The sequence below is a fragment of the Urocitellus parryii genome, chromosome 5, assembly GCF_045843805.1.
Source record: "Urocitellus parryii isolate mUroPar1 chromosome 5, mUroPar1.hap1, whole genome shotgun sequence".
Taxonomy (NCBI): Eukaryota; Metazoa; Chordata; class Mammalia; order Rodentia; family Sciuridae; genus Urocitellus; species Urocitellus parryii.
In genome coordinates, this window is record NC_135535.1 from 107576532 (window position 1) to 107602531 (window position 26000).

The 26000-nt window shown below is 41.1% G+C and overlaps 1 protein-coding gene, 1 non-coding gene and 1 pseudogene across 2 annotated transcripts; all 3 read right to left on the reverse strand.

The window, feature by feature from the left end:
• Nucleotides 1-850: 850 nt before the first annotated feature.
• Nucleotides 851-26000, reverse strand: Ncapd2 (non-SMC condensin I complex subunit D2). The gene is made up of 32 exons (XM_026403299.1): nucleotides 25181-26000; nucleotides 24308-24456; nucleotides 20184-20259; nucleotides 19850-19908; nucleotides 19191-19372; nucleotides 18797-18939; nucleotides 16654-16781; nucleotides 16459-16582; nucleotides 16130-16277; nucleotides 14402-14599; nucleotides 13730-13864; nucleotides 13545-13632; nucleotides 13266-13446; nucleotides 11102-11226; nucleotides 10107-10340; nucleotides 9643-9817; nucleotides 9272-9356; nucleotides 7502-7635; nucleotides 7063-7195; nucleotides 6885-6969; nucleotides 6640-6807; nucleotides 6261-6433; nucleotides 4974-5085; nucleotides 4550-4673; nucleotides 4317-4472; nucleotides 3786-3963; nucleotides 3606-3700; nucleotides 2962-3042; nucleotides 2633-2816; nucleotides 1607-1733; nucleotides 1373-1528; nucleotides 851-1151 (listed from the first exon to the last, which is right to left on the reverse strand). The coding sequence occupies exons 2-32, from the start codon at nucleotides 24432-24434 to the stop codon at nucleotides 1066-1068; spliced, it is 4200 nt and encodes a 1399-aa protein (XP_026259084.1). The 5' UTR covers nucleotides 24435-24456; nucleotides 25181-26000; the 3' UTR covers nucleotides 851-1065.
• On the reverse strand, nucleotides 19449-19774 carry LOC113193000 (small nucleolar RNA U85). Its single transcript, XR_003302089.1, has one exon. It is a non-coding gene; the product is annotated as a small nucleolar RNA U85 (small nucleolar RNA).
• Nucleotides 24156-24253, reverse strand: LOC113192999 (U6 spliceosomal RNA; annotated as a pseudogene).

Below are 26000 nucleotides of genomic sequence, written 5' to 3' on the forward strand. Positions count from 1 at the left end.
TGCTGTTGTCATGACAGCAAAGACAGGAATGTGGTCATGACAACAGGCTCACTGCCTCTGGTTCCAGATGACTCAGCAGAAATAAGACTTGGGGAGCTAGAGAAGAATGGGCAGGCTTCAAGGACACAATGAATAGTGTGGCCTCCACCTAAAGGGCTAGACCTACTGCACACCTGGTAACATAGTAAGGAACCCCTGGTAGGCACACCTTGTCTCTATAGAGCTGGAGGGGATCGTGATCAACCAGGCCAGGCCAGTAGCTAGTCTTCAGGGATGGGAATGGGAATGGGGCAGGGCAGGGAATATGGAGGAAATCAACCTTTAGAGCAGGGTTTCTCAGCCTGAGCACTATTGACATTTTAGGTCAAATAAATCTGTCTTTTGGGCTGCAACATCCCTGGTCTTTACTCATTGGATGCTGGCATTTCCCCTCAGGCTGTGACAGAGTCCCTAGGCATTATCAAAAGTCTGTTGTTCCCCACCCCCCATGCTGAGAAGCACTAATTTAGAGCCTAGAAACTGCATAATTCTCCACAGTGGGGCCATCTTGTCACTTGTGCAGGTGAAACTGGTGAAGGGGAGCACGAAGCTCATCAGAGATTTGGAGACCAGCACCAGATTACCTGAATCTGGGTTAATGTGAAAGATGAAACAAAGACAAGGGCTGGGGTTGTGGCTCAGCGGTATAGAGTGCTCGCCTAGCCCATGTGAGGCCCTGGGATCGATCCTCAGCACCACATAAAAATAAATAAATAAAATAAAAGTATTGTGTCCAACTTAAAAAAAAAAAAGACCCAAAGATAAGTTTAGGACAGAAATGTCTAAAAAGTATGTAAAAGCATTTATTCATTAGAAAACAAGGAGACTGGCAAACATCTATTGCAAAGTGAAAGCTGGTCAACCCAATTCAGGCAGGCTAGCTTAGAGAAATGCCTTGAATTTTATGTATTTAAAAAAAACAAGGTGACAGGCAAACAATACTATACAGAGATAAGAGAATTGGAATTCAAGATCATCCCAGAGGATACCCTGCACAGCAGGGATGAGAACAGGTAATTTGACTTCTTAGGATCTGTGCCTGAGAGTGGATGCTCTGCGGAGGGGGGTTGTTTTCTTGGGTGTCTCATCTTCTGTCATCTCTGCTGAAAGCTCTATTCAAAGGATTAGAGGAATAAAAAGAGCTGAATCACAAAGAAGGTGAAAAATAGATCTCAGAGAACAAATATGACAGCTCCACACCACACTGTAGAGATAAATCCAAACTGCAGAGAGGAAGACATCATGGGGCAGTGGGGCAAAGAGAATCTATACCCAGTTGTGCCCTACAACAGGGATCCCATCAAAAGTAGCCATCCAAGATGGGGCATCATACCTTCCTCACTGGACTCATCGCTTGAAAAGACAACCTTGGGTTTCTTTTTCGAAGTGCGCTGCTGAGTTTTTGGAAGTTGGCGAGTAGTTCGCCGAGGCTTGGGTGTTACAAAGTCACTGTCCGAGGAGGCAGAGGCCAAGCGCTGCTTCCTAGGGACTAAAAGACAAGGAGATGTGATTAAAAGAAAGGTAACTGCTGCTTGTGGGCTTCCCACTGTGAGGTTGTGTCCCATACCAGAAGAGTGTTTCCTGGCTGATGGAGCTCTCTGGCTACCTCCTTGGCCAATCTCAAGCTCCTCTATTCCATCTGATCCTCTGGTGTGATAGGCCCGAAGCTTCTGCTCAAATTCATCTATTATAGCCTGGCAAGGACAAAAGGAGATAAACAGCAAGTCTGGAGACATTGTTATTCTATGATTGAAAAGACAGAGTGATGAAAGATGTGGAAGAATGGCAAATTTTTACTGCGAAGCTAAAGAAGTCAATTTGAAAAGGCTACATGCTATTTGACTCCAACTTTTTGACATTCTAGAAAAGGCAAAACCATGGAGGACATAAAAAGATCAGTGCTTGCTAGGAATTGGGAGGGAGGAGGGGGAATAGATAGAACACAGGAAATGTTCAGGGCAAACTATTCTAATGTAATTGTGGGCACGTGTCATTATATTTAGTAATGCTAATCTAAACCATGAACTTTGGGTGATGATTTGTTAATGTGGTCACTAATTCAATCATGTCACTCATTTATGTCAATATAGATTGTAACAAATGTGCCACTCTGGTGCAGGAAATTGAGAATGGGGAAAGGTTGTATGTGTGGAGATGGGTATATGGGAACTCTGACTCACTGTTCAGTTTTGCTTTGAATTTAAAACTACTCTAAAAAAGAGGAAAAGAAAGAAAAAGAAGAATTGAAGACAGAAAGATTGGATCTTAACCTATTGTGGTAATACATCCTTAACCCCAATGACTTGGGAGGCTGAGACAGGAGGATCACAAGTTTGAGGCCAATCTGGGCAAATTAATAAGCCCGTGTGTCAAAATAAAATAAAAATAATTGGGAATATAGCTCAGTACTAGATTGCCCTTGGATTCAATCCCTAGTTTCAAAAAAATAAAACAAAAATTTAAAAAAATCTATTCTCAAATCATCTTGGTAACAGTTATAGTGAAGCTGGGGATAAGTCATATAATAGTGTGAGCACAAGAGCCTCAGAACACTGCCTAGGGAGAGCAACCCCTATTAAACTGTGCTGCTTACCTTGCCCTCTGGCTTGGCCCCTCGCCGCAATTTGCCCACAATGGACAAAAGAGCTCCGAAGATGGACTCATCTGACAGTTTATCTCCAAAGCAGTCAAAATTGTCCATCATCTTGCGTAGGCCTCGCTCTGTGATGGGAAGCTGTGACATGCAGTAGGCCAGGTCCCGGTACTGTCGCTCAGTTCTGCAGATGGGAAAGGCTTTGTGAGCAATAGGCTCACAAAAGGTTATCCTTCATAGGTCTCCCTTGGTCCCAGGTATATCACTGGTAGTTCTTTCCCCCATGTGGTTGTTGTCAACACAAAGATCTTTCAGGAAAGGCAATGTACCGAGCTGTGCGGAACCGCTGACATAGCTTCTCTACCAAGCTCTCGGTCTGCTTGTCCTTGGTGATGTAGGAGAGAAGTTGCCTGCAGAAGGGGAAGTGAGGATGTGGGATCAGCCAAGAGCACTTCCAACCTCATCCTCTAAGACCTATGCTGGACCCTCACCTAGCACCAGACTTCTCTGTCTTTGCTCAATAGAAGAATGTTCTTGGTCATGGCCCTCTAATTGCCTCACTGTTTCTCTTGTCCTCTCCCAGACATTAGAGAACCCACTCCCCAGGAATTTTTGTTGTGAATAGAAATTAACAAGAAAAGTTGTCATTTGTGAGTACTAATGTGTGCCTTCTACAATGTTAAGAATAGTAGATTATTCAATATTCTCAAGAACTATAAGAAATTTTTGGAGGAGAAAATAGAAGTCAAATTATTGCTGAAGGTCATACAGCTAAAAAGCAGCAGGTCTAGGGTAGAGGTGTAGCTCAGTAGCTGAGGGCTGGCCAGGGATGTGAGACCATGGGTTCATCCTCAAGTGCTGCCAAATGAATGAATGAATAAAACTGAAATGGAATTCAAATTTAAGTATGTCTAATTCATTCCTAAGCCTATGTGCTAGTGAAAAATGTGCTCCAAGGCCCATGGAACAGTACTTCATGATGGTGTGGAAAGGCTCTTCCTCCACTCCACCCTCAGGGTCTGACAGGCGGCTGATGATATCTGGAAGGAGATTATAGATGGCGTTGCCCTATAGAGGAGAAAGAATTGTGCTAAAGGGATGAGGTAACCTACATACTCCCTCTGCAGCCCCAAGTTGCCTCTCCACTTCTTACCTTGTGAGAAAGCTCATTGAAGAAGTTCTTGGCTAAGGCAGCAATCTGAGGCTCACGGTCAATGAGTAGCACAGCCATCTCGCTCACCTGCCCCTTCACTTTCACCATGTCCTTTAAGATCAAGTGTGTCATCACCAGGCCTGCTGTCTTCCGTACTTGTGGAGCTGGGTCCCTGAGGCTAGGAATGAAATCTCAAGACATTGGGACCCAGACCTCTGAGTTATACCCTAAAATCAGTAGGAAAGCTTCTCAGCAGGGATCCATTACCCTCAGAATGCCATGATAGAAGCAGTTAGAATGCTGTCTACAATTGAAAACTGTAGTTAAGGCAAAAGGCAAAACTTGTAGCCAAGGCATTGCATTGAAGCTTCAATTCCCTTAGAGTCACACTTAGCCAGGGGCCTGTACAGGTTAAGTATCAAGTAGAAGGTAATGTCAAAGACTAGGGAAATACAGTCTTAGTGACTCTCACACTAGCATATCGGACTCCAGGAACAAGCAGGGACTACTCAAAGGTGAGAGATTTCTTACCGAGCATATAGATGAGGTGTCCAAGGATCCACCAAGTTGGGAAAGCGGATGGCCAGATCCCCAGTAGCAATCATGAGGTTAGACCGGACAATGGGGAGTGAAGACTTTTCTAGCATGGTGAACAGAAGACGAAGCTGGGAGTCACAGAAAGTAGCGCTAGTGGCAAGGAGAAGAACATCAGAGAAGCCATCTCATCTCCATCTTCTTTGAGGCAATATCAACTCAGGGCCTACCTGATCATGCAGAACTTGCCAAGGGCAAGTGAAGCAGCTGCAGAAAGGTCTGGGTTGCCATAGAGACCAGGGTTGTTGCAGACTTTAAGCAAAAGTGGAACAAAGGCAGCCAGGATCTGTTTGCCTGTTGGAAGAATACTCTATGTTTGGGATGGGTTATTTTTTTATTTTTTTTTTTTTGATACTGGGGATTGAACTCAGGGGCACTCAACCATTGAGCCACATCCCCAGCCTTATTTTGAATTTTATTTAAAGACAGGGTCTCACTGAATTGCTTAGCGCCTTGCTGTTGCTGAGGCTGGCTTTCAACTTGTGATCCTCTTGTCTCAGCCTCCCGAGCTGCTAGGATTACAGGCATGTGCCATGGTGCCTGGCAAGGGATGGGTTATCTTAACTGGGGAGATCACCTAGCAATTTTTCTTACCGTCCAACAGTTCCATCTCACAGATGTTACGGATTAACTCTGCCTCTGTATCATCAGCGGTGGCACCCACCAATCCCAGCTCCTCCTCCATGGTGGTCTCAGAGCTTGAATTCTAAAGGGAAAGATCATGGTGATCTGATCATGGGTGACCAAAGGCATCATATTATAGTTAACATTTCATTTTGTATGAACAGATCTGAGGAAAGGTGATGTCTACAAAACCATTCATAGAATTGCCAAATGTTTGTGTGTGTAAAGATAAAGCTTTTCTTTTTTTGTACCGGGGATTGAACACAGGGACACTTAATCACTGAACCACATCCCCAGCCCTATTTTTTGTATTTTATTTAGAGACTGGGTCTCACTGAGTTGTTTACTGCCTAAGCTGCTAAGGCTGGCTTTGAATTCACGATCCTCCTGCCTTAGCCTCCTAAGTGACTGGGATTACAGGCATGCGCCACCATGCCTGGCTGAGAAAAAATTCTATTTCTTTGTTTGTTTGTTTATTTTTTAGTTTTAGGTGGATACAATATCTTTATTTTATTTTTATGTGGTGCTGAGGATCCAACCTAGTGCCTCACAGGTGCTAAGTGAGCACTCTACCACCTGAGCCACAACCCCAGCTCCAAGAATTCTTTTTTTTTTTTTTTTTTTAAAGAGAGAGAGTGAGAGGGACAGAGAGAGAGAGAGAGAATTTTTAACATTTATTTTTCTTAGGTCTCGGCGGACACAACATCTTCGTTTTTTTGTATGTGGTGCTGAGGATCGAACCCGGGCCGCACGCACACTAGGCGAGCACGCTACCGCTTGAGCCACATCCCCAGCCCTCCAAGAATTCTTAAATAAGGAAAAAAACTAGGTCCTCTGAATTTGTTTTTAAGCTTTAATCAGATTTCTATACTTTTTCTTAATTAATTCTCACAGAAGATGTAGTTATTGTATATGGAAAACAAATGGATCATGCCAAACAATGGTTCAAGGTCAAAGAGAAGGTCAGACTGTTCCAAGGCAGTCTTGATGTTCTAACAAACATTGCCTCAGGTAGAGCCTAAATCTTATGCTGAGTTGCCTAGCTCTGTAGGCAACTCTTCCTTCCTGGTGTGCATGGACAGACTGTTCAACCTTTGTTTACACTAATCTTTCCCAGGTTATTAGCAACAAAGAGGCAGAGAATCTTCACTTAATAGAGAAGCAGAGATCCCCAGAAGGAAATGTTCTGACCCAAGGTCATGAAATAACTCTGGAAATGCTGGGGACAGGAACCCATCACCTAGGTACTCTGCTTACCTTCTCCTTGGGGTCTTTGGATTTGTGTTCCTGTTCTTCCCGAAGAACTCGGCGCCTACAGAGCTCTCCACTCACGGCCTGTTCCAAATGTACCAACTGCTGCAGGGCCACATCCCCAGCCAATGACAGCAGGTTCATCAATAGAAAAGTGGGGAGCATTGGAACAGTTTCCTCTAAAGGAAGGGAGAGGAAAAGGCAGGGAGAAAGATATGGTCAAATTCCATCAAACTTATTGTTTCAACTTCAATTTGGACAAAAACGAGACATTGTGGACTGAGAGGTTGTAGAAAGGGGTGGTAGCAGTAGCTTTTGGACCTGTAGGGAAAACAGCAGAAGCTGGTTGCCCATCCCAAGGCCCAGCAAGTCTCTGCGCACTTACTGGGATCCTCCTGACTGGTGCTCTTTTCCTCCAGCTTCTCTAGGGCCTGCTTTGCACAGCCCTGCAACATCTGGGCACAGATCACCTCAGGGCCCTCTGCCAGTTGGTAAATGAGGGTTACTGCTACCTCTTTGAATGGGATCCAGAGTGGGTCTGGGTGGGCAAAGCCTAAATCAGAGAAGGGACAAGCTGTTCACTGTAGACAAAGGTTCCCACTTTTGCCAAAGCCCTTCTGGATAGCTCACCTTTAGTAACCATCTCCTGAAGTCGCTCAAACAACCTATGTTCATGAGGCAGTCGGAAGGGAGGGTGACGTTTGCCCAGAGAAGGCTGTGGAAACAAGGAAAACAGAGTGCAAGTGTGTGTAGAGGATGTAAAAGAGGATCTCTACTTTCCTTAGTTCGACATAACCACTCCACATACCTTTCTCCTATCAGAAATGTTCGCGATGGTAAGGCACACCTGCTGGGCCAGCCTATAGTCCTGTGGGAACTTCTCATCCAGCCCTATGCTCACCAGCGTGTCTAAGTTGCTTCCCACAATTTCTGGTTTTCCTCTAGGGGAAGGAAGCCATAAAAGTTAAAGATAGTCTTGGACAAGACTCTGGGGGACAATGCCAATAGGTAGGCACCAGCACCCAGCATGGGGTTTCCAGAGCCTTGGAACTAGTGAGGCTGACACAGGGCTGACCCCTTGGATCCCTCTGGTTCTAGTGAATCTATTTTTACTAGACAGAAGGATTTAGGTAGCCAACTCCCAGCAGAGCTCAGCTGGGTCTGATTGCTACTACCAAAGGAGAAGGAACCTTCTCAGAACCTTTCTTTTCTCTCCCACCCTACTGCTTACTAGACCTGGGCCTCACCGTGCCATCATGCCAAGAAGAATGACAGAGGAACAGCGCTCCAGAGCAGAGCAGGGGACCTTCTCAGTGGCCCGCTCCCATAGCAGTTGGATCACTGCAGGTTTCAACTCATCCTTCTGCACAAACTCACAGAGCTGAGGAGAGAAGAAAGAAGGCTCAGGCCAAAAAACAAATCCCTTTGGCCCACTTCTCTGAAGACAAGACTGAGAACCTTAAGTGGGTAAAACCAATATTTTGGAATGGAAAAGGAAGAAGGATACTCAATATGTAAAATAGGTGCTTCTGTATCAATTTTCTATACTCATGCCTTCAAAACTACACTTGTTAAAGTGATACATCAGCACTGATTTTTTTCCAAGTTCCATGTAGATCCATAGTTCTGACTACATTCTAGAGATTTCTAGAAGGTTTTCTTGCTATTGCCACAAATTCAGCCTGTATAAAATGTAAGCTATCATTCTTTCCTGCCTCTTCATTTTGCCAATAGTACCAATTCTCTCTTAATTACACATACTTAAAATTTCAGTCACCGAATTTTATGAATTAGTCCTACCTATCTTTCCTTTAATATTTGTCTTCTGGTATGTCCAATTCTGTAGCTATTCCTCCAGGTCAGAGTCTTACCCCTTGTATACCTATAGTAGCCTCCAGTAACCTTCCTGTACTGTACCTAACCCCTCTCCAACCACCTTGTATGTGGTTGCTGGGTCAGTCTCACCAAACATCCGTCTCCTCCTGTCACAGTTCTATTATTTATTACTTTGAATCAGCACTCTGCCTACCACACAGGCTCCTGACTACTTACCAGCTGGGAGATCTCAGGCCACTTGCCACCACCACGGTAGCTCCCAGGGAAGAGAAAAATATAGCAGGCAGCAGTGCTGCTCCCAGTGGAAGCTAGAGGTCAGTACTACCTTCACTGTTTGTATCCACTAATGCAAATATTTCATAGGAGGCTTGCCTCATTAAAATGCTGGGGTCCTTGCCTAACATGAAATCCTAGACTTTGAAAGGTATTCAGGACCTTCACAATTTAGTTTCAAACTATATTCCCAATTTTACCTTCTGTTCTAGATAATTTTGAGCCAGAATACAATATTCCTTATTCTACAACACAGCTTGTCTCCTTGGGTTTCTATCTGACATGCTTTCCCTCTAGTCTCTAACTCTTTATATTCTACTTCTCTTTCAAGACCTAACTTAAGTCCTACTACCTTTTCACAGCTTCCCTTGACCATTCTACCACAAACAGCTCTCATTCCCACTCCATATTCCTCATGCCTTCAAAACTACACTTGTTAAAGTGATACATCAGCACTGATTTTTTCCAAGTTCCATGTGGATCCATGAACAGCACAGAAGTTAAGTATGTTTTCTCGAGTTCTCATAGCCTGTCACTAGCTGTAACTAGCCAAGTTCCTTAACCTTCTACTAAGACTCACAGATTTCTCATTTTAAAACACAAAGAAAACTTCCTTACAGAGTTGTGGAGCATGAAATATCATTTAAGTGTTGTTATTTTATTATTATTGCTATTTTAATCATTACCTGCTATTTTAATCATTGCCACTTATCATAACAATTATCAACTTGCTGCATTATTCTAAAAATGTTTTGTGTTTTGACTATCAACTAGATTATTGTTTCTTTTACAGCTGGAAATGTCAAAGTTAATAATCTTATACTTCTTTATGGGCCGAGTAAACTGCTGAACACATATCTGCTAATATTTGTTGAATGAATAAAACGAGAGAAAGTAAGATGACTTACAATTTCCTCAAGACACTGAATGGTCCCAATGGAGGCATCCACTAGCAACAAAGAGAGATTCTGAATCAAAGCCTGGGCCTTGGCTCTGTGGGAACAGCAGAGATTGGTGTCATTGAAAGACTGGTGAGTTGAACTTGGCAGACAGGTTATTAGGATTTTCCCATCATATTGTCAAATAATTGTTTAGGATAGGCTTCACTGGAAATTCAGCTCTACCTGAACTCTATTATAAATCTACTAAACATGCAAAAAAAAAAAAATCTGCATATGGATTTGAAACTCCTGTGGGGGAAGGATGGCCCTCTAACTTTAGCAGACTAGAAAAATCCTGTGAGAAGGTAACCTCAGAAAGACAAAAGAAGTCCATGTACCTGGTAGAATCCCCTTTGGGTTTGAGGTAGATTTGGCGGTAGGCATTAAGTACAGCTTCCCGGACACCAGGCTCCTTAGACCAGATGAGTGGCAGCATGCGGCGTACCCCAAACAGGGCCTGGGGTACCCCAAATTGGAATACCATCACAAAGAATTCTATTATCTCCTGTACCACTGAAAGGACAGATACAAATGTCACCCATCTACTTGACAAAACTCCTCCAATATACAGAAAAAACTCTTCTTAACATAGTAACATCCTCATTTTCCTGGAGAATGTCAACTTCTCTTATAATGCTTTATCACAAAATTCTCTATATATTAAGATATATAAGCTGTACAAAGCAAATGGAAGGAAAGAACAGTTGTCATTTAAAGGAGCAGGGAGAATTCAATAAAATATAGATGGGACAAGTTTTCCAATTCGAAGAGGCAGTCCTTTCTGTATGAGACCCTGGCCTACCTGTAGTTGTGTTTTCATACATCATCTTGCTGATGATGCCAATGGCCTCTGTAATCTTCCTGGAAAAGCTGTAAGCATCCTGCAGATATTGCACCAGCATCTCCTGCTTCACCAACTCATCATTCTGCTCAGATCTCATAGGTTCTGATACACTGGAGTCTTTACAGTTAGTCTGTCCTAGAACCACATTCTTATCAGACCCCTGAGAATTGTTCTTTGTGGAAGCTACTGGGCCTAGAAGTTAGAGAAGTACAGGACAGTTTTTAAGGGAATATGGGGAATCCAACAGCTATCACCATCCCTGGATTTTTTTCCCCACAATGTGAAGGTATGAAATTAAAACCTATTCTAAGCTGGGCGCAGTGGTATACGCCTGTAATCCCAGTGGTTTGGGAGGCTGAGACAGGAGGATTATGAGTTCAAAGCCAGCCTCAGCAATTGTGAGGTGCTAAGCAACTCAGTGAGACCCTCTTTCTAATAGGACTGGGAATATGGATCAGTGGCTGAGTGCCCCTGAGTTCAAACCCTGGTATACCACCCCCCAAAAAAGAATAAAATAAATAACTTGTCTCAACTATTTAAAATAAATAAATAAAACCTATTCTATGGGGCTGGGGCTATAGCTTAGTGGTGGAGCACTTGCCTAGCATGTGTGAGATACCAAGTTCGATCTTCAGCACCATATATAAATAAATAAGTTAAATAAAGGTATTTTTGTCTATCTACAGCTAAAATAAATTTTTTTTTTAAAAAACAAAACAACAATTTTAAAAAACCCTAAGATATTTTGGTGGTTCATTTCTCAAAAGAAGATTCCTGGATAGTCACCCTGCAACAAGGCTATTCCCATTCCAGAGCAGAAGCCTTGCCAACTCCCCTCTAGCCTCTTTTAGGCACCAGATTCTGTTAGCCAGGACAGTATCTGTCATAAAGTAAATGCTCAATGCATACTAGTTGGATTGTTTGTTTGTTGAATGAAGAAGAAAAAGGATAACCTTTGAAGATAACTCCTAAGAGATTTAGAAACCTGGTTTCCTCTGACTCCTCTGGGTCTGCATAACTGAAGAGTTCAGACTCCTGGAAGTGGCCTATGGCTTCTTGAGCAAGAATGATGGCCTGCCTGAAAGAACACAAACCCGTTACCAGTTCATCACCCAAAAGAGTGTTGCTATGGTCTTTTGTAAGGAAGCCTACCTCATGTTTCCATCAAGCCCCCGGGCCTAGTACCCAAAGAAAAGGAATACATCTCAGATTAAGCACATGTTCCACCACTGAGCAACATTATTAGCCCTTGCCTAATTTTTTAAAAATTAGATTTCTGCTAGAAAAAAAAAAGGTTTTTAAAAAAGTAATTTAATTTATGCCCTACCCAGGGATTTAAAAAAAAAGCCATTTAAAAAATTTTTGTTCTAGCCAGCAGTGGTGACCAACACCTGTAATCCCAGCTGCTCAGGAAGCTGAGGCAGAAGGATCACAGGTTCAAAGCCAGCCTCAGCAACTTAGCAAGGCTGTAAGAACCTAGTGATACCCTGTCTCAAAAAAGATAAATAAATAAAAAATTAAAATGGCTGGGGATGTGGCTCAGTGGTTAATCACCCTTGAGTTCAATCCACCAGGAGAAAAAAAAAAGTTTTGTTCTAATATATGTTTAAATTTGTAACTGGAAGAAAAACAACTCTGGATTCGTACTCTGAAGAGTTAGACTCACTTTGCTATTTACTAGCTGTGGGTGATGATCAAAAGTCACCTAACCGATCTCTATTTCTGTATTTTTTTTTAATATTTATTTTTTAGTTGTAGTTTGACACATTATCTTTATTTATTTATTTTTATATGTGGTGCTGGGGATCAAACCCAGAGCCTTGCACGTGCTAGGCAAGCACTCTACTGAGCTACAACCCCAGCTCTATTTCTATATTTGTAAAATGGGTAGACAATCTGAGGATATCAGCTACTTAAAATATCATGGGCAAGCCAGGCTTGGTCATGCCTATAATTCCAGTGGCTTGAGAGGCTGAGGCAGGAGGATTGCGAGTTCAAAGCCAGCCTCAGCAAAAGCGAGGCACTAAGCAATTCAGTGAGATCCTGTCTATAAATAAAATACAAAAAATAGGGCTGGGGATGTGGCTCAGTGGTTGAGAGCCCCTGAGTTCAATCACTGGAACCTTAAAAAAAAAAAAAAAAAAAAAAAGGACAGGGCTGGGGTTGTAGCTGGTACAGCGCTTGGGTGAGGCACTGGGTTCAATCCTCAGTACCACATAAAAATAAATAAAATAAAGGTATTGTTGTCTATCTACAACTAAAAAATATATTTAAAAAAAATTTAAAGCAGACTATATAAAAAGCAGAGAGGAAAAATTGCTGGTTGTTAGGCTAAAATGTCAATTAGGAATTTGACCCAGCATCTCCTGCTAAGGATTTCTGAAGGGTGTGGGGGGTAACATTAGCAACATGAGAAGAAACCTTCTGATAGGAGAAAATACTAGAGTACTTAGAGGATGACAGAAGCAGTTATAAAACTACAGCTTTTACTTATGCTTCTGTAAAATAGAGATAGAGATGTTAGAGGGCAAACTAGTCACCCTCTTTTTTTGAACAGCCTAATTAAGAAAGAATTAGATAATCAATATGCAGTGGAAATTTAAGAATACATATTGGCAGTTATAAGGGCTTTTATTTCTAAGCTGCTCTGAAGTTCTAGAATCACCAAAACACTGGGAGAAATCTTTTCTCTAAAAGATTCAGACTAGGTTAATTACTAAAATAATTTTAAGCAAATTTGATATTTGGAATTAGAAAGTCATTAGAGGGCTGAGGTTGTAGCTCAGCAGTCGAGTGCTTGCCTAGCACACATTAGGCACTGGGTTCGATCCTCAGCACCACATAAAAAATAAAATAAAGGTATTGTGTTCATCTACAACTAAAAAAATACTTTAAAACACAATGATATTAATAAAAAAAGAAAGTCATTAGATATCATATTATCTACTCAATTTCTTATTCTAGAGATAACAAAACCGAGTTAAGCAATTTATATAAGATTATATAATTAAAATTGTACTTATAGACATTCTTCAAATTGATGAGGATTTGTTTAATTTTTTTTGAGATTAACTTTAAACCCAAACAGATCATTGGAAATCTCATTCTTTAACATACTTGTAACTAGCTTTGGCAAGTAGTTGATAGATGCGTCCTTTCACCCCTTCTGTGGTCTCTGTATGAGCAATTTGCTTAGGAATCTCTTCCTTTTCCTGGGGAAGCTTTAGAAGCTGCTGAAGGGTAGACTTCAATTCTGGCAGCATGGCTTCCCACTCCTCCTCTGGGTCTACTGCTGCAGCTGAATGAGAATTTCACTTAGTCTCTTTCAAGGGAGTTTCTGACCACAGAAGAAGGCTGGATGGGGTGAGAACTCTTCTTCACACAGTAATTACTCACAAGCAGTAGCAGTTTGCCTCTGGGCTCTCATCTCTTGTAATTTCTGCATCTCCTTCTGTAGTGGTCCAGCAAGGTCAGTATCACTAAGCTATCAAGGTAAAGGGAGTATCAAGTCACTAAGTGACATAATTTTGTCCTTGTTTCCATTTCATTCCTTCTCTTTTAAATGGACCAAGTCTACTTACCTTGCAGGAAAAGGGATTATTGGCTAAAAAGCTGGCCAGCAGCTGGATGGCATTTTTACATACTAGCACTGACTTGTCTGCCAGACGTCCCACTGCTAAGACCACCACTGCCTGGAAACGTGTCAGAGGAAGGGCCTAGGTGGGTGAGAAGAGAAGGATCAGCTCACATCCCACATCATCAATTCTGATCTTTTTTGGGGTACTGGGGATTGAACTCAGGGGTACTCAACCACTGAGCCACATCCCCAGCCCTATTTTGTATTTTATTTAGAGAGAGGGTCTCACTGAGTTCCTTAGTGCCTCACCGTTGCTGAGGCTGGCTTTGAACTTGCAATCCTCCTGCTTTAGCCTCCCAAGCTGTTGGGATTACAGGTGTGTGCCACTGTGCCCGGACAAGATGATCTTAAAGTATACTCTAACTTAAGCTATCCACTAATTCTCAAGAAAACTTCCCATGGGATATAAAATATGTAAGCAGTCTTCTCTGTGGTGAGTAAGACACATTACGGTCTTAACTAGAGTCAGACATCCTTGTCCTTAGTAGAGAAAGAATTTTATTACTGGTAATAAAATTCCAAATTCTAGACCCTTCTTTGAGGCAGATATTCATCTTTACTTTGGCCTATCTATAGAGGAATACCATATGTATTTATCACATAGAAGATTGCTTACTTTCTGCTGAACAATTCGAGTGAAGAGCTGTAAAACACGGCTCCGGACAAAAGAGTTGACATCATGGCCATGGGCTTGCAAGGTATCCAAAAACTGATCTCTGGTTTCTCGGCCTGCTTTTTCCAGTTGATCACCATTCAGAACCTGCAGTATCATTTCTGCCATGGCTGCTAGCACAGCATTGCGCATCATGTAATTCTAGGAGGGAGAAATAAAGCTGGTATGGCCCTCTGTATTTCCATAGTAATTCCACCCTCTCTAAACTTGTGGGCCCATCCAGGCACAAAGGGGAAGCAAGGACTTTAGTCAAAGTTAAGATTATTTGTGCTGAGCTGTGATTTTTCTGGTCAACTGCCTAGGTGTTCACTCCTAAAGTTATGGGGAAAAGCTAAATCCCAAAGGGGACTTGTTTGCTCAGAGGAGAATGTAGAAATACAATAAACAAGAGACAAAACCAATTTTTGTCCCATAAGGCTCACCCAGGGAAGCATGGTGATATAAGCTTAAATATCTCTTATCTGAAATGGTTGGGCAGAAGTGTTTCAGATTTTTTTTTTAAACTATCTGATATTCATAATGAGGTAACTTGGGATGGAACCCAAGTCTAAACATGAAATTCATCTGTGTTTCAGATATACCTACACACACACACTGAAGGTAATCTTATACAATATTTCAAATAACTGTGTACATGAAAATAAGTGAAATTTCCTACTTGCTGTATCATGTTGGTGCTCAAAAAGTTTCAAATTTTAGAGTAATTCAGATTTTGGATTAGGGATGCTCAACCTAGTTGAACATTTAACATTTAAATGTGAAATGGTATCCACCCACCTACACACATTTGAAAAGCATTTGTTACTGTCTTTCATCTGAGGTCTCAAAGCCTTTGATTCTTAACAAATAATCACCCTCTTCCCTCCATCTCACATTTTATTGACAGAAAGACCCAGGAAAGCAGAAATCAGCTCTGGTGTCAAGCAAGTCTATTATAGAATCTGGTAAAAATAGGGTTTGGGAATTTTGCCAGGCCATGAGCAACAGAATAGATTCCTCTCCTCTCTTATACCCAGTACTGGGGATTAAACCCAGGGGCACTCTACCACTGAACTATATCTCTAGCCCTTTTTTATTTTGAGACAAGGTCTTGCTAAATTGCCCAGGTTGGCCTCAAATTTGTAATCCTGCTGCATCATCCTCCCAAGTAGCTAGGATTACAATTACAAGTGTGCATCACCACACATGGCCAAGATAGAATCTTTTACAAGAAATTAAAGTAAATTTGATGATAACTGGATTATATTTGTCCTTGACATTCACCTAGTCACGCCCAACAACAGTTTGGGAAGCAGCCAGATTAGCATCCAAGGATGAGAGAGAGATGTAAGAAATATGGGTTTATTTGAAAAAGCTCATTTTTTTAAAGAAAGCAAATCAAGCCAAAAGGTAAGAAGTGCCTTCATCCTGAGGAATGGGTCTCAGAATTAAATCTGAGTCATTCTCATTAGACTTAAGCCGTGGACCATACCAGTCAAGAAACAATATTTTGGGCTGGGGGTGTAGCTCAGTCACAGAGTAAATGCTTAACATGTGAAAAGCCTTGGGTTTAAACCCTCAGAACCACGTTTAAAGAAAAGAAAAAGAAGGGGAGGGGGGAAGAGAAGTACTTTTAACAATAGACTTAAAACCCCTAGAAAAAATCTCAGAGATCTCCAGTGGACCACATACCTCTCCATCCAGATGGTCTAGCAAAATGCACATGCTGGACATCAGAATAGCTGGGACCCGTTCTGCAAGTTCTGTCAGGAAGGCTGCAAAGCCCTTTGCCCCTAAAGGGTCCCGACTTAGCTCCTGGGGACACTTCTGTCCAATCTCTCTATACAAGGAAAAAACAGCCAAGGCTAGATTGCTCAATTACTCAGTTCCCAGTGAGGGAAGATAAGACTAGTATCTAATACCTGAAAGAATCTTTTGTTGCCCAGAGAATATATTTCCCCTTTCTTTATCCCCTCCCAAAAGAAAAAAAGAATTAGAAACTTTTGAGAAGAAAGAATCACCTTACAATCTCTCCCACTATGCTCTTCATTCCATAATCAGTTGCCCACAGACTCACAGCTGCCACTAGTACAGGTGCCAGGTGTTCAAAATGCTGCAGCATCTGTATAATCTTCACAGTGGCACCTGTGGAAGTACCAATCATGAGAAATTATGGGCAAAATGACAAAGTTAGGGCAAAATGGAGGAGAACTTACTGAGCATATGGTTATAACGTGTCAAGGCTACTCCAAGCAGTTGTGTTATGGCTTCCCGGGTGGGACGGTTCTTTTGATGACTAATGGTGGGATTCTCTAAAAGGCGGTAGCAACAGCCAGTAACCAAACTAAGAAAGGAAGAGATGGAAATGATGAGATCAGCTTCTGGAGTCAAACATATTGAGGGCCCTGCCTCATTCATTTTATCCCTATTGCCCCCAAAGTTAAGGACTTCTAGGGTTGGTTTTTTTTTTTCTTTCTTTCTGTCACCTTCCATACCAATTTGATTTGCTTTTTTTAATTCCAAATAGGTATTCTTTCTTCCAAGATTAGTGACTTTCAACCAGTTACCATGGAAAAAAGATATACACATAAGAGATAGGACAAAGTCACCGATGACTTCTCACTGTCAAATATAATGGTCAATTCAATCCTTATCAAAACAAACCTTCCTTTACCTTACACTTGATACAGTGATCACTTACTTTTTCCATGGAACATATATTTCATTTGGCTTCTGGGACAGTTTCCTTTCTCTATTTCTTTGGTTTCTCTTCATTTCACCCTCTTAATGGTAAGCATAACTGGATTATGTCCTTAAGCATTGGAAGTGCCCTAAGGAGTCCTTGGATTTCTGCTCTTTTTTGTTACACTTATTGATTTAGTGACCTCACTTAGTTTCAAGGATTTAAATACCACTATTTTCCCAAATGTGTACCTTTAGCTCAGACCTCTGTATTGAACTCCAGATTTGTATAATAGCTGAATGTGACAACTTTACTAACATGTCTAATAAGCACCTTAAACTTTATATATTACAAACAGAACTTCTGATTTCCTCTCCAAAACAAGCCTTTTTTACACCAGTTAACCAGCAACCCTATTCTTCCATATGCTCAGGCAAAGACTCTGGGAGAGTTATCTTTGGCTGTACCCTTCCCCTTATACCTCATGCCCAATCTGTAAGTAAATCCTGTAAGCTCTACCTTAAGAAAAAAGTACAGAATCCAACCAGTTCTTTTCATCTCCAATGAAACTCCATGATCCTGCTTGGGTGACTCATAAATGATTTCTTAATTCCCCCCTTTTCCTCTATGGTCTGTTTCAATCCAACAACCAGGATGACTGTGAAAAAATGTGAGTCAGATCACCTCACTGCCCTACTTGAGACTGGTAGCATCGCACTCTGAGAAAGTTCAAAGTCATCATGATAGCCTATAAGGATCTGTAGTTTGGCTTCTCACTGTGTCACAGCCTACCTCTTCCACCTTCTCTCAGCTGCTGTCTTTCAGGCCTTCTTGCTATTACTCACACATACTGGATGCATTCCCTCCTCAGGGTCTCAGTACTTACTGTTCCTTTTTCTTGCCCTTGTTATTCCTCCAGATATTCTCATTGCTCTCATTCATGTCTTCTGGCTCTTTGCTCAAATGTCATTACCTCAAAGAGCCATTTTTTTTTTTTTTAACCCAGAGAGTGAACCCAGGAGCTCTTAACCACTAAGTCACATCCCCAGATCTTGTTTTATTTATTTATTTACTTATTTTTGAGACAGGGTCTTGATAAGTTGCTTAGGGCTTTGCTAAGTTGCTGAGGCTGGCTTTGAACTCATGTTCCTCCTGCCTTAGCCTCCTGAGCTACTGGGATTATAGGCATGCACTACCGTGCCAAGCAAAAAGGTCTTGTTTGAACAGCTGATTTAAAATGCCTCTATTTTGCTCCATAATAATAAACCATAGAAATACTATATGTGTTAATTGTCTTCTAGTCTATAATATAAATTCCAAAAGGGCAAAAACTTTGTTTCCAGTGTCTATTATAATAATGCTGGCAATGGGCATTAGAGAAATTCACATCACTTCTAAAATTTATTATCTCCTTCTTCTTCTTCTTCTTCTTATTTTATTATTTTTTTGTGTGTGTGGTGCTGGGGATTGAACCCATGGCCTTGTGCATGCCAGGCAAGCACTCTACAAACTGAGCTATATCCCCAGCCCTATTATCTCCTTCTTAACAACTCCATATTATGATTATATTTTTATGTATTACAGATAGAATGGAAGTATGAAATGAAGTATTTCAAAGGAACAGTAGAATCCTATTCCTCACAGCTTGGTATTATTGATAGCCAAAAACTACCCACCTGACAAATTCCTCTTCAATTATTGAGTGGTTCCATAGGTGACGAATGTCCAATTGGAGTAGCTGTGTTAAAAGCTGAAGAATTGGTTGTCTTTCTTCTTCCCAGTCAAAGCCATGAGCTGCTTTGGTTCGGGCTTTCTTACCCTAAAAGAAACAAATATGGTCAAGATCTGCCAGTTTGTCTACCTAAACCATCCAGTATAAAGACAAGGTAGAAGGTAATATAGAAGCAAAGTGTAGAAGAACTACTTATCAGGAAAGACATTATGGCACTTTTGAGTACTTCTTCTTAAATATACAGAAGGACAGAAGGCATTTGCAGAATCATAGGATTCCCTTCTTTCCCATCAAGTTCCCCTTCTCCCATTTTAAGTAAGACAGAGAGTCCAAATTACCTTCCCACATTGATCCAGATCCATAAGACTTGTCTGGCTGGCCATGGTCTCAAAGGATTCCAAAAGGCGTATCAAAGCATAGCAGTTCATTTTGAGCACATTTAAATGGGCGCTTCTATCTGATACACTCAAAGTTGCATCATCCAGGATGGCTGGAAGCTCCTGGGAGTGGTGGTTTACCACTGTGAGAGGCAGAATATGGGAGTTGGTTTCATTCACTTTCTTCATCTATCCCAACTTCAAAATACCCATCACTGCAGCCATCAGATTACCAAAGATCTGTGTTTCATCTCTCAGTGGTCAAAACATAGCTAAGTCCTTTGAAACCCCTGACCCTGATATCTCAAACATGCCCTGTTTCTACCCTCACTCCAGTTACCACAATTTCTCTCTGGCAACTGGAAGAATCACCCCTATTAAAAAGAGGTGGTTCAAAAGTAGGAGAAAGTTCTTGTTGGTCTGCCCTTACAGTGAATGCACATAACTCTGTATCACCCACCAAGATTACAGACCATAATAGGTCAAAGGTTCCCGGGCTTAGCCAAACCAACTGAATCACAACAGCCTTGATATCATCATGTGGCTGATAAAATATAGGAAATAATAAACACACAAATAACAACAAACCTTCCATCCCCTACCCCCTGACCCATAAACACCTTTTATCAGGAATTCCAGAGTATCTTCTTTGAGGCCAGGATCTATACTTCGAAAGTGACTATGAGGGAAAGAAAGTGTGGAGGTGAGAACCTGCAGAGCCATTCTAACAGATCAGAGCTAACCTAAGGAATCTAATGCTTGAAAAAAAACATGAAATTGCTCAACTATAATAAATATGATGGTGAGCTAGGCAGAGATGCTTATTAGTAGAGATATCAGCATCCAGAACCATTTATCAGTGAACCTACAATTTGGAATTTCAGAATGAACATGCAAAATTAGGGCAAATAGTTACCAGTTCTTTTTAAAGTACTAGCAGGGAATTTTACTTACTGTAAAATGCTGTAGATAGTATCGAAGTGCTCCAGCATAGCAAGGGGCCCTTGAGCTCGAAAAGCAGACTGAAATACTATAAAGATGAAAGAAATTTATCAATGTGGAGGGGAGAGGCCTCTTTGGTAAATTCTATCCACAATGCCTTTAGTTGACATGTCTCCTTAGTCTTTCCCAATTTTCCTCTTTCATGATCTTGACTTTTTTTAAAAAGGTGTTGCCCAGTTATTTTGCTTGATGTTTCCTCATGATTATACTGAAGTTATACATTTTTGGCAAGTCAACCACAAAAGGAAGGTCTGGGTCCTTCTCGTCTGTTTTATCAAAAGATACCTGATGGCAGACTAGGGAAAAGACTTAGTGGTCAAGTGCTTGTCTACAATGCATAAGCCCCTGAGGTCAATCCCCAAGCACCACAAAAAAGAAAAGGAACATGATAGCAATCTCTTATTACTGGTGATATTTGATCACTTGGTATCATTTGCCACATTTCTTCCCTGTAAAGTTATATTCCCCTTTACAATTTAATAAGCATTTGACATGTACCAAATAATGATGTTTCAGTCAACCATGGACTGCATATATGACAGTGGTCCCATAAGATTATATCACCTAGTGATATAGCAGCCATCTTTGTATGTGTAAGTATATTCAATGATGTTCAATGACAAAATTGCTTCTCTTCACCATCTACACTTACCTCAATCTCATGATTAAATGCAATGTGATTGTATATGTACATAAATTTATTTTTTTTGCTGGGGTACCAGGGATTGAACTCGGGGGCACTCAAACACTGAGCCAGGTCCCTAGCCCTATTTTATATTTTATTTAGAGACAGGGTCTCACTGAATTGCTTAGCGCCTTGCTTCTGCTGAGCCTGGCTTTGAACTCACAATCCTCCTGCTTCAGCTTCCTGAGCCAGTGGGATTACAGGAATGCACCACTATGCCTGGCCTATACATACAAATCTATCTATATATCTATATATCTATATATACAATCTTACTCTATATACATATATATATATATATTTAAATATTTATTTTTAGTCGTATTTGGACACAATAATCTTTATTTTATTTATTTTTATGTGGTGCTGAGGATAGAACCCAGGGCCTCATACATGCTAGGTGAGCACTCTACCACTGAGCCACAACCCCAACCCCAAATCTATATCTTTTTTTTTTAAAGAGAGAGAGAGAGAGAGAGAGAGAGAATTTTAAAATTTATTTTTAGTTATCGGCGGACACAACATCTTTGTTTGTATTGGTGCTGAGGATCGAACCCGGGCCGCATGCATGCCAGGCGAGCACGCTACCGCTTGAGCCACATCCCCAGCCCAAATCTATATCTTTATTAGCATCTCTCCCTTGATCTGATGTCCAGAAGTAGAATAATTTTTTTTCTGTCTTATACTTTTTATTCTTTTAAAAACTTTATCAGAAGCTTCCCAACAGACTTAGTCAAAATTGTATCATGTGCTTGTTTTTCTAATTACTAGTGATGGAAACAAAATTACTCAAGATTGGTAAAACCAATCAAGATTACTATCTAGGAGCCTCTCTAAATCTGGAAAATTATCATTTAACCAACAAGGAACAAAGTGGAGTGTGGAGAATGACTGATGGGTAGTTAACATCAACAGTGTCCATAGATAGACCATTCTATTTATATTGTGTGGGTATATACAGCTGTACACTATAGCAAATTATTCTTGAATTATTATAGTGCATGTATATGTATATATTTTTAAATGAATGGTCATTCTTTTTAAGGGTTATTTTAGCATGACTTTTGTAGGGCTCACAATTGAACCCAGGGCCTTACATATACTACACAAATACTCTTATCACTAGCTAAGAATTTCTTCTTCTTTTTTTTTTTTAATGTGTTGCTGGAGATTGAACCTAGGGCTTTATGCATACAAGGCAAGCACTCTACAAACTGAGCTATATCTTCAGTGCCCACCCCCCCCCCCCGGCCTTTTTAAGAAGAGGTATCATTATGTTTCCTAAGCTGGTCTCAAACTCATGAAACATACGGGTATTCCTCCCACCTCAATCTCCCAGGTACCTGGCACTATAGGTATGTACCACCACACCCAGCTGAGAGTCCATTTTAGAAAAATTGTATGTCTATTATGATTTTGGTGTTTAGAATCTAAACATGACTTCTATTATAAACACCAAAGATCAAATCATTTAATTAATTGAGCAAGTATTAACTGATATGTTATTTGTCAGGCATTGTTAAGCAGTTAGGGTTATAACAATAAACAACTAGACAAAATAACAAGAGTTCTTTCTCTCAAGGAATCTCAATAAGTAATAAATAAGAAAATTTGGAATATGTCAAATAGTTATAAGGACGAAGGAGAAAACATAAAATGACATAGGGTATGCCAGAGTACAGGCAGATAATTTATATTAAATGATTACAGAAGGCTTGGTGATAGATGACTTTTTTTTTTTTTTTGGGGGGGGTACTGGGGATTGAACTCAGGGGCACTCAACCACTGAGCCACATTTCCGGCTCTATTTTGTATTTTATTTAGAGACAGGGTCTCACTGAGTTGCTGGCTTTGAACTTATGACCCTCTTGCCTTAGCCTCCAGAGCCGCTGGGATTATAGGTGTGCACCACTACGCCCGGCTGATAAAGGACATTTGAGCAGAGACCTTAAGGAATTAAGGAGATGATTTATGCAGACCCTTAGGAAGGACATTCCAAGCAGAGAAAAACTAATTCGAAAGCCCAGAAATTGGAAAATGCCAATATAGGTGGAATGGAATAAGCTGGAAAAAACGGTCAGATGAGAAATGGTATAGGTTGTGCTAGGGTCTTGATCCTCAAAATGTGGTGTTGGGCTGGGATTGTGGCTCAGTGGTAGAGCGCTTGCCTAACATATGTAAGGCACTGGGTTTGATTCTCAGCACCACATACAGATAAATAAATAAAATAAAAAATTTCATCATCGACTAATAAAAATATATTTTAAAAATGTGGTCTTTAATTCAGCAGCATTAGCATCATGATCTGGGAGCTTACTAGAAATGCAGGATAAAAAGGCCTACTGAGAGCTATTCAATCTGAAAATATGTGTTTCAAGATCTTCAGGTAATTCAGAATGATTCTAGCCTATCTCCGCTTGGCATTTGAATCATGGTTGTCATATTATCAAGCTGCTGCATTAACCTATCCTTTCTGTTTAGCAGACAATAAAGGAAGCAGATTATTATCTCTATCTTTATAGATGAGGAAGCAGAGGCATAGAGAAAATTAAGTAACTTGCCCAAGGTCAGCTTCAAATCTGGGCAGTCTGGCTCCAAAGTCTTTATTCAATGTACCTCTCTGAAGCAACCTGACATAAAGCAATTTCAAGAGGTACAGTGACGTTATGGGGTCTTCTTGGCAAAACACAAGTTATTTTTGGTCATTTATAGGTTTCTATAGGCAACTACACCATACATATAATCAGCATACAACATTTCAGTCAATGACAGACAACATATATATATCATGGTGGTCCTATAAGTCCCCTAGTGGTGCTGTAGTCACTGTAATATTGTTACCCAAGGCATTATTCAAATGTTTGTGGTTATGTTGGTGTGAACAAGCTTATTGTACTGCACATGTACAGTACACGTAAAATACATCAAATACAATTATATATAATACTTGATAATAAATGACTATGCTACTGGTTTATGTGTTTACTATACTTTTGTTATTTTAGAATGTATTCCTACTTATATTAAAAAAAATAGTTTACTGTAGCTGGGCACTATGTCATACTCCTGTAATCTCAGTGACTTGGGAGGCTGAGGCAGGAGGATTCCAAGTTTGAAGCCAGCCTCAGCAACTTAGTAGGCTCTAAGCAAGTGAGTGAGACCCTAGCTCCAAATAAAAAATAAAAGGGGCTGGGGATAGAGCTCAGTACATGTAATTACTCATGAAATAGTTTTTGTTTTGAAATATGGAATGCTTCACAAATTTGCATGTCATCCTTATGCAAGGGCCAGTCTTCTTTGTATAGGTCCAATTTTAGTATATGTGCTGCCTAAGCAGGCATGGGATGATTGTTATGAATTGCTGGGTACAATGACAGCTGTGAAGTCTTACCTCTAAGCTGGGATGGCAAATTTCTGATGGGCAGTACCTCTTGCACAACATAGTGATTCACACCTCCACTTTTCAACAGCTCCTCAGGAGATAAAGGCAGATGGAACTCATACAGTTGGGGAGACATATTCTTCCACTGGCTAACAAGGCTAGAAACCAAACAGCAAAAACATCAGGGGCTAAGACCTGTCTTTTCATTTGTTTCAGTTATTTCCCCATCTCCAACATAAAATATTCTTTAGTTTTACAACCAGCTTATAACATTAGGGTGTAAGATCAACCCTGAACTAGAATCTAATTCTTATCACGACTCTAACACTTGGTCACCTCACTTAATCCCATCTGTAAACCGGAGGTTACTAATTTCTGATTACATCTCAAGGTTGCTCTGAGGAGGAAATAAACCAAAGGCTATAGAAGTGTTTAAGGAATTGCAAAGTGGCATACTAATGCATAAAGTGAGCATTATACTTCCATTTTGATGTGCAAAGTTCCTTAAGTATAAGACAATGTCCATCAGAGACTAAAACAGTGGCCTACCATGGGTTAGAGGCTTCAGAATGTAAGAATCTGCAGTAACATTTTTATTTATATCAGGTTTTGTTAGACTATCCGAATAAATCATATACGATTTTACTCTCCTAATGGCAATCCCACAGAGGGCATGATAATACAATTTACTGTACAGATTGGGAAATTAAGGTTATGCGATTTGCACAAACTACACACAGACTGGATCTGTCACAGTTTCCACCACATCGCACCCCAAGGATATGTCTACTGTATCTCCCTGCCTATTGCATACTGTTAAACACTGCGTTATACCGCGCCCTGTAGCTGATTTTCTCAACCCCACATAATTCCACATCTCACCTGTGAACCTTACACGCGACTCCTCGGATTCGGGTAGTTGAGTTGAAATCGCAGGAAGAAAACACGAGTACAGAAAACGCACCAATCAGAAAGTCAATTTTCAAGTTGGCGGAGAACCCGACCAATCCACAGCAGGCTGAGACAAAGACCCGCCTTTGAGCCCCGCGCCGCGCGGGCAAAGCAGCCAAGATCGAGTTCAAATACCAACGGCTGCAAGGGGGCCAATCACGACGCTCACTGGAGCGGCGGCCAATCACAAAGCAGTTCCCTGAGCGCGTGTCTGCACCATCCACAGAGGGGATGGGCTTAGACCCAGGTTCCACGCCCTGCGCGCGGTGAGGCTTCTTCCTGCTGTATACGGTCCCCTTCCGCTCGGTTGTTGGGAGGAGGCTCTAGGAGCGCCTGCCAGAGATGTCGCATTCCTTGATGGACAGTGATACAGCCTTTGGAATAGTGACCCACTCAGTCACCCCCAGGATGAGAGGCAAATCCGAGTTGCGAGTTAGCAGCCTTGGGCTCTAATTCAAGTTTCTGCCATTCCTCCGCTATGTAATGTCCAGCAAGTCACTGAGCCTCAAATTTCTCCTTCTGTAAAATGAGGGTAGTATACAGCTACAGCCCAAGACTGTTATGATGCACAGAGAAAAGGGCTCGGTCTTTTAATAGTCCCAAAGCTCTGGGTTCCAGGTTCTGATCCTTCATCTCCTTCACAGTTGAAGGACGCTGAAAGAAACAGGAATGGGTGAATTTTCTTGCAATTTCAATTTTCGGAAGCTCTACAGAGCGAACCGTAACCTCCCTTGGCTGTAGCGCTCCAAAA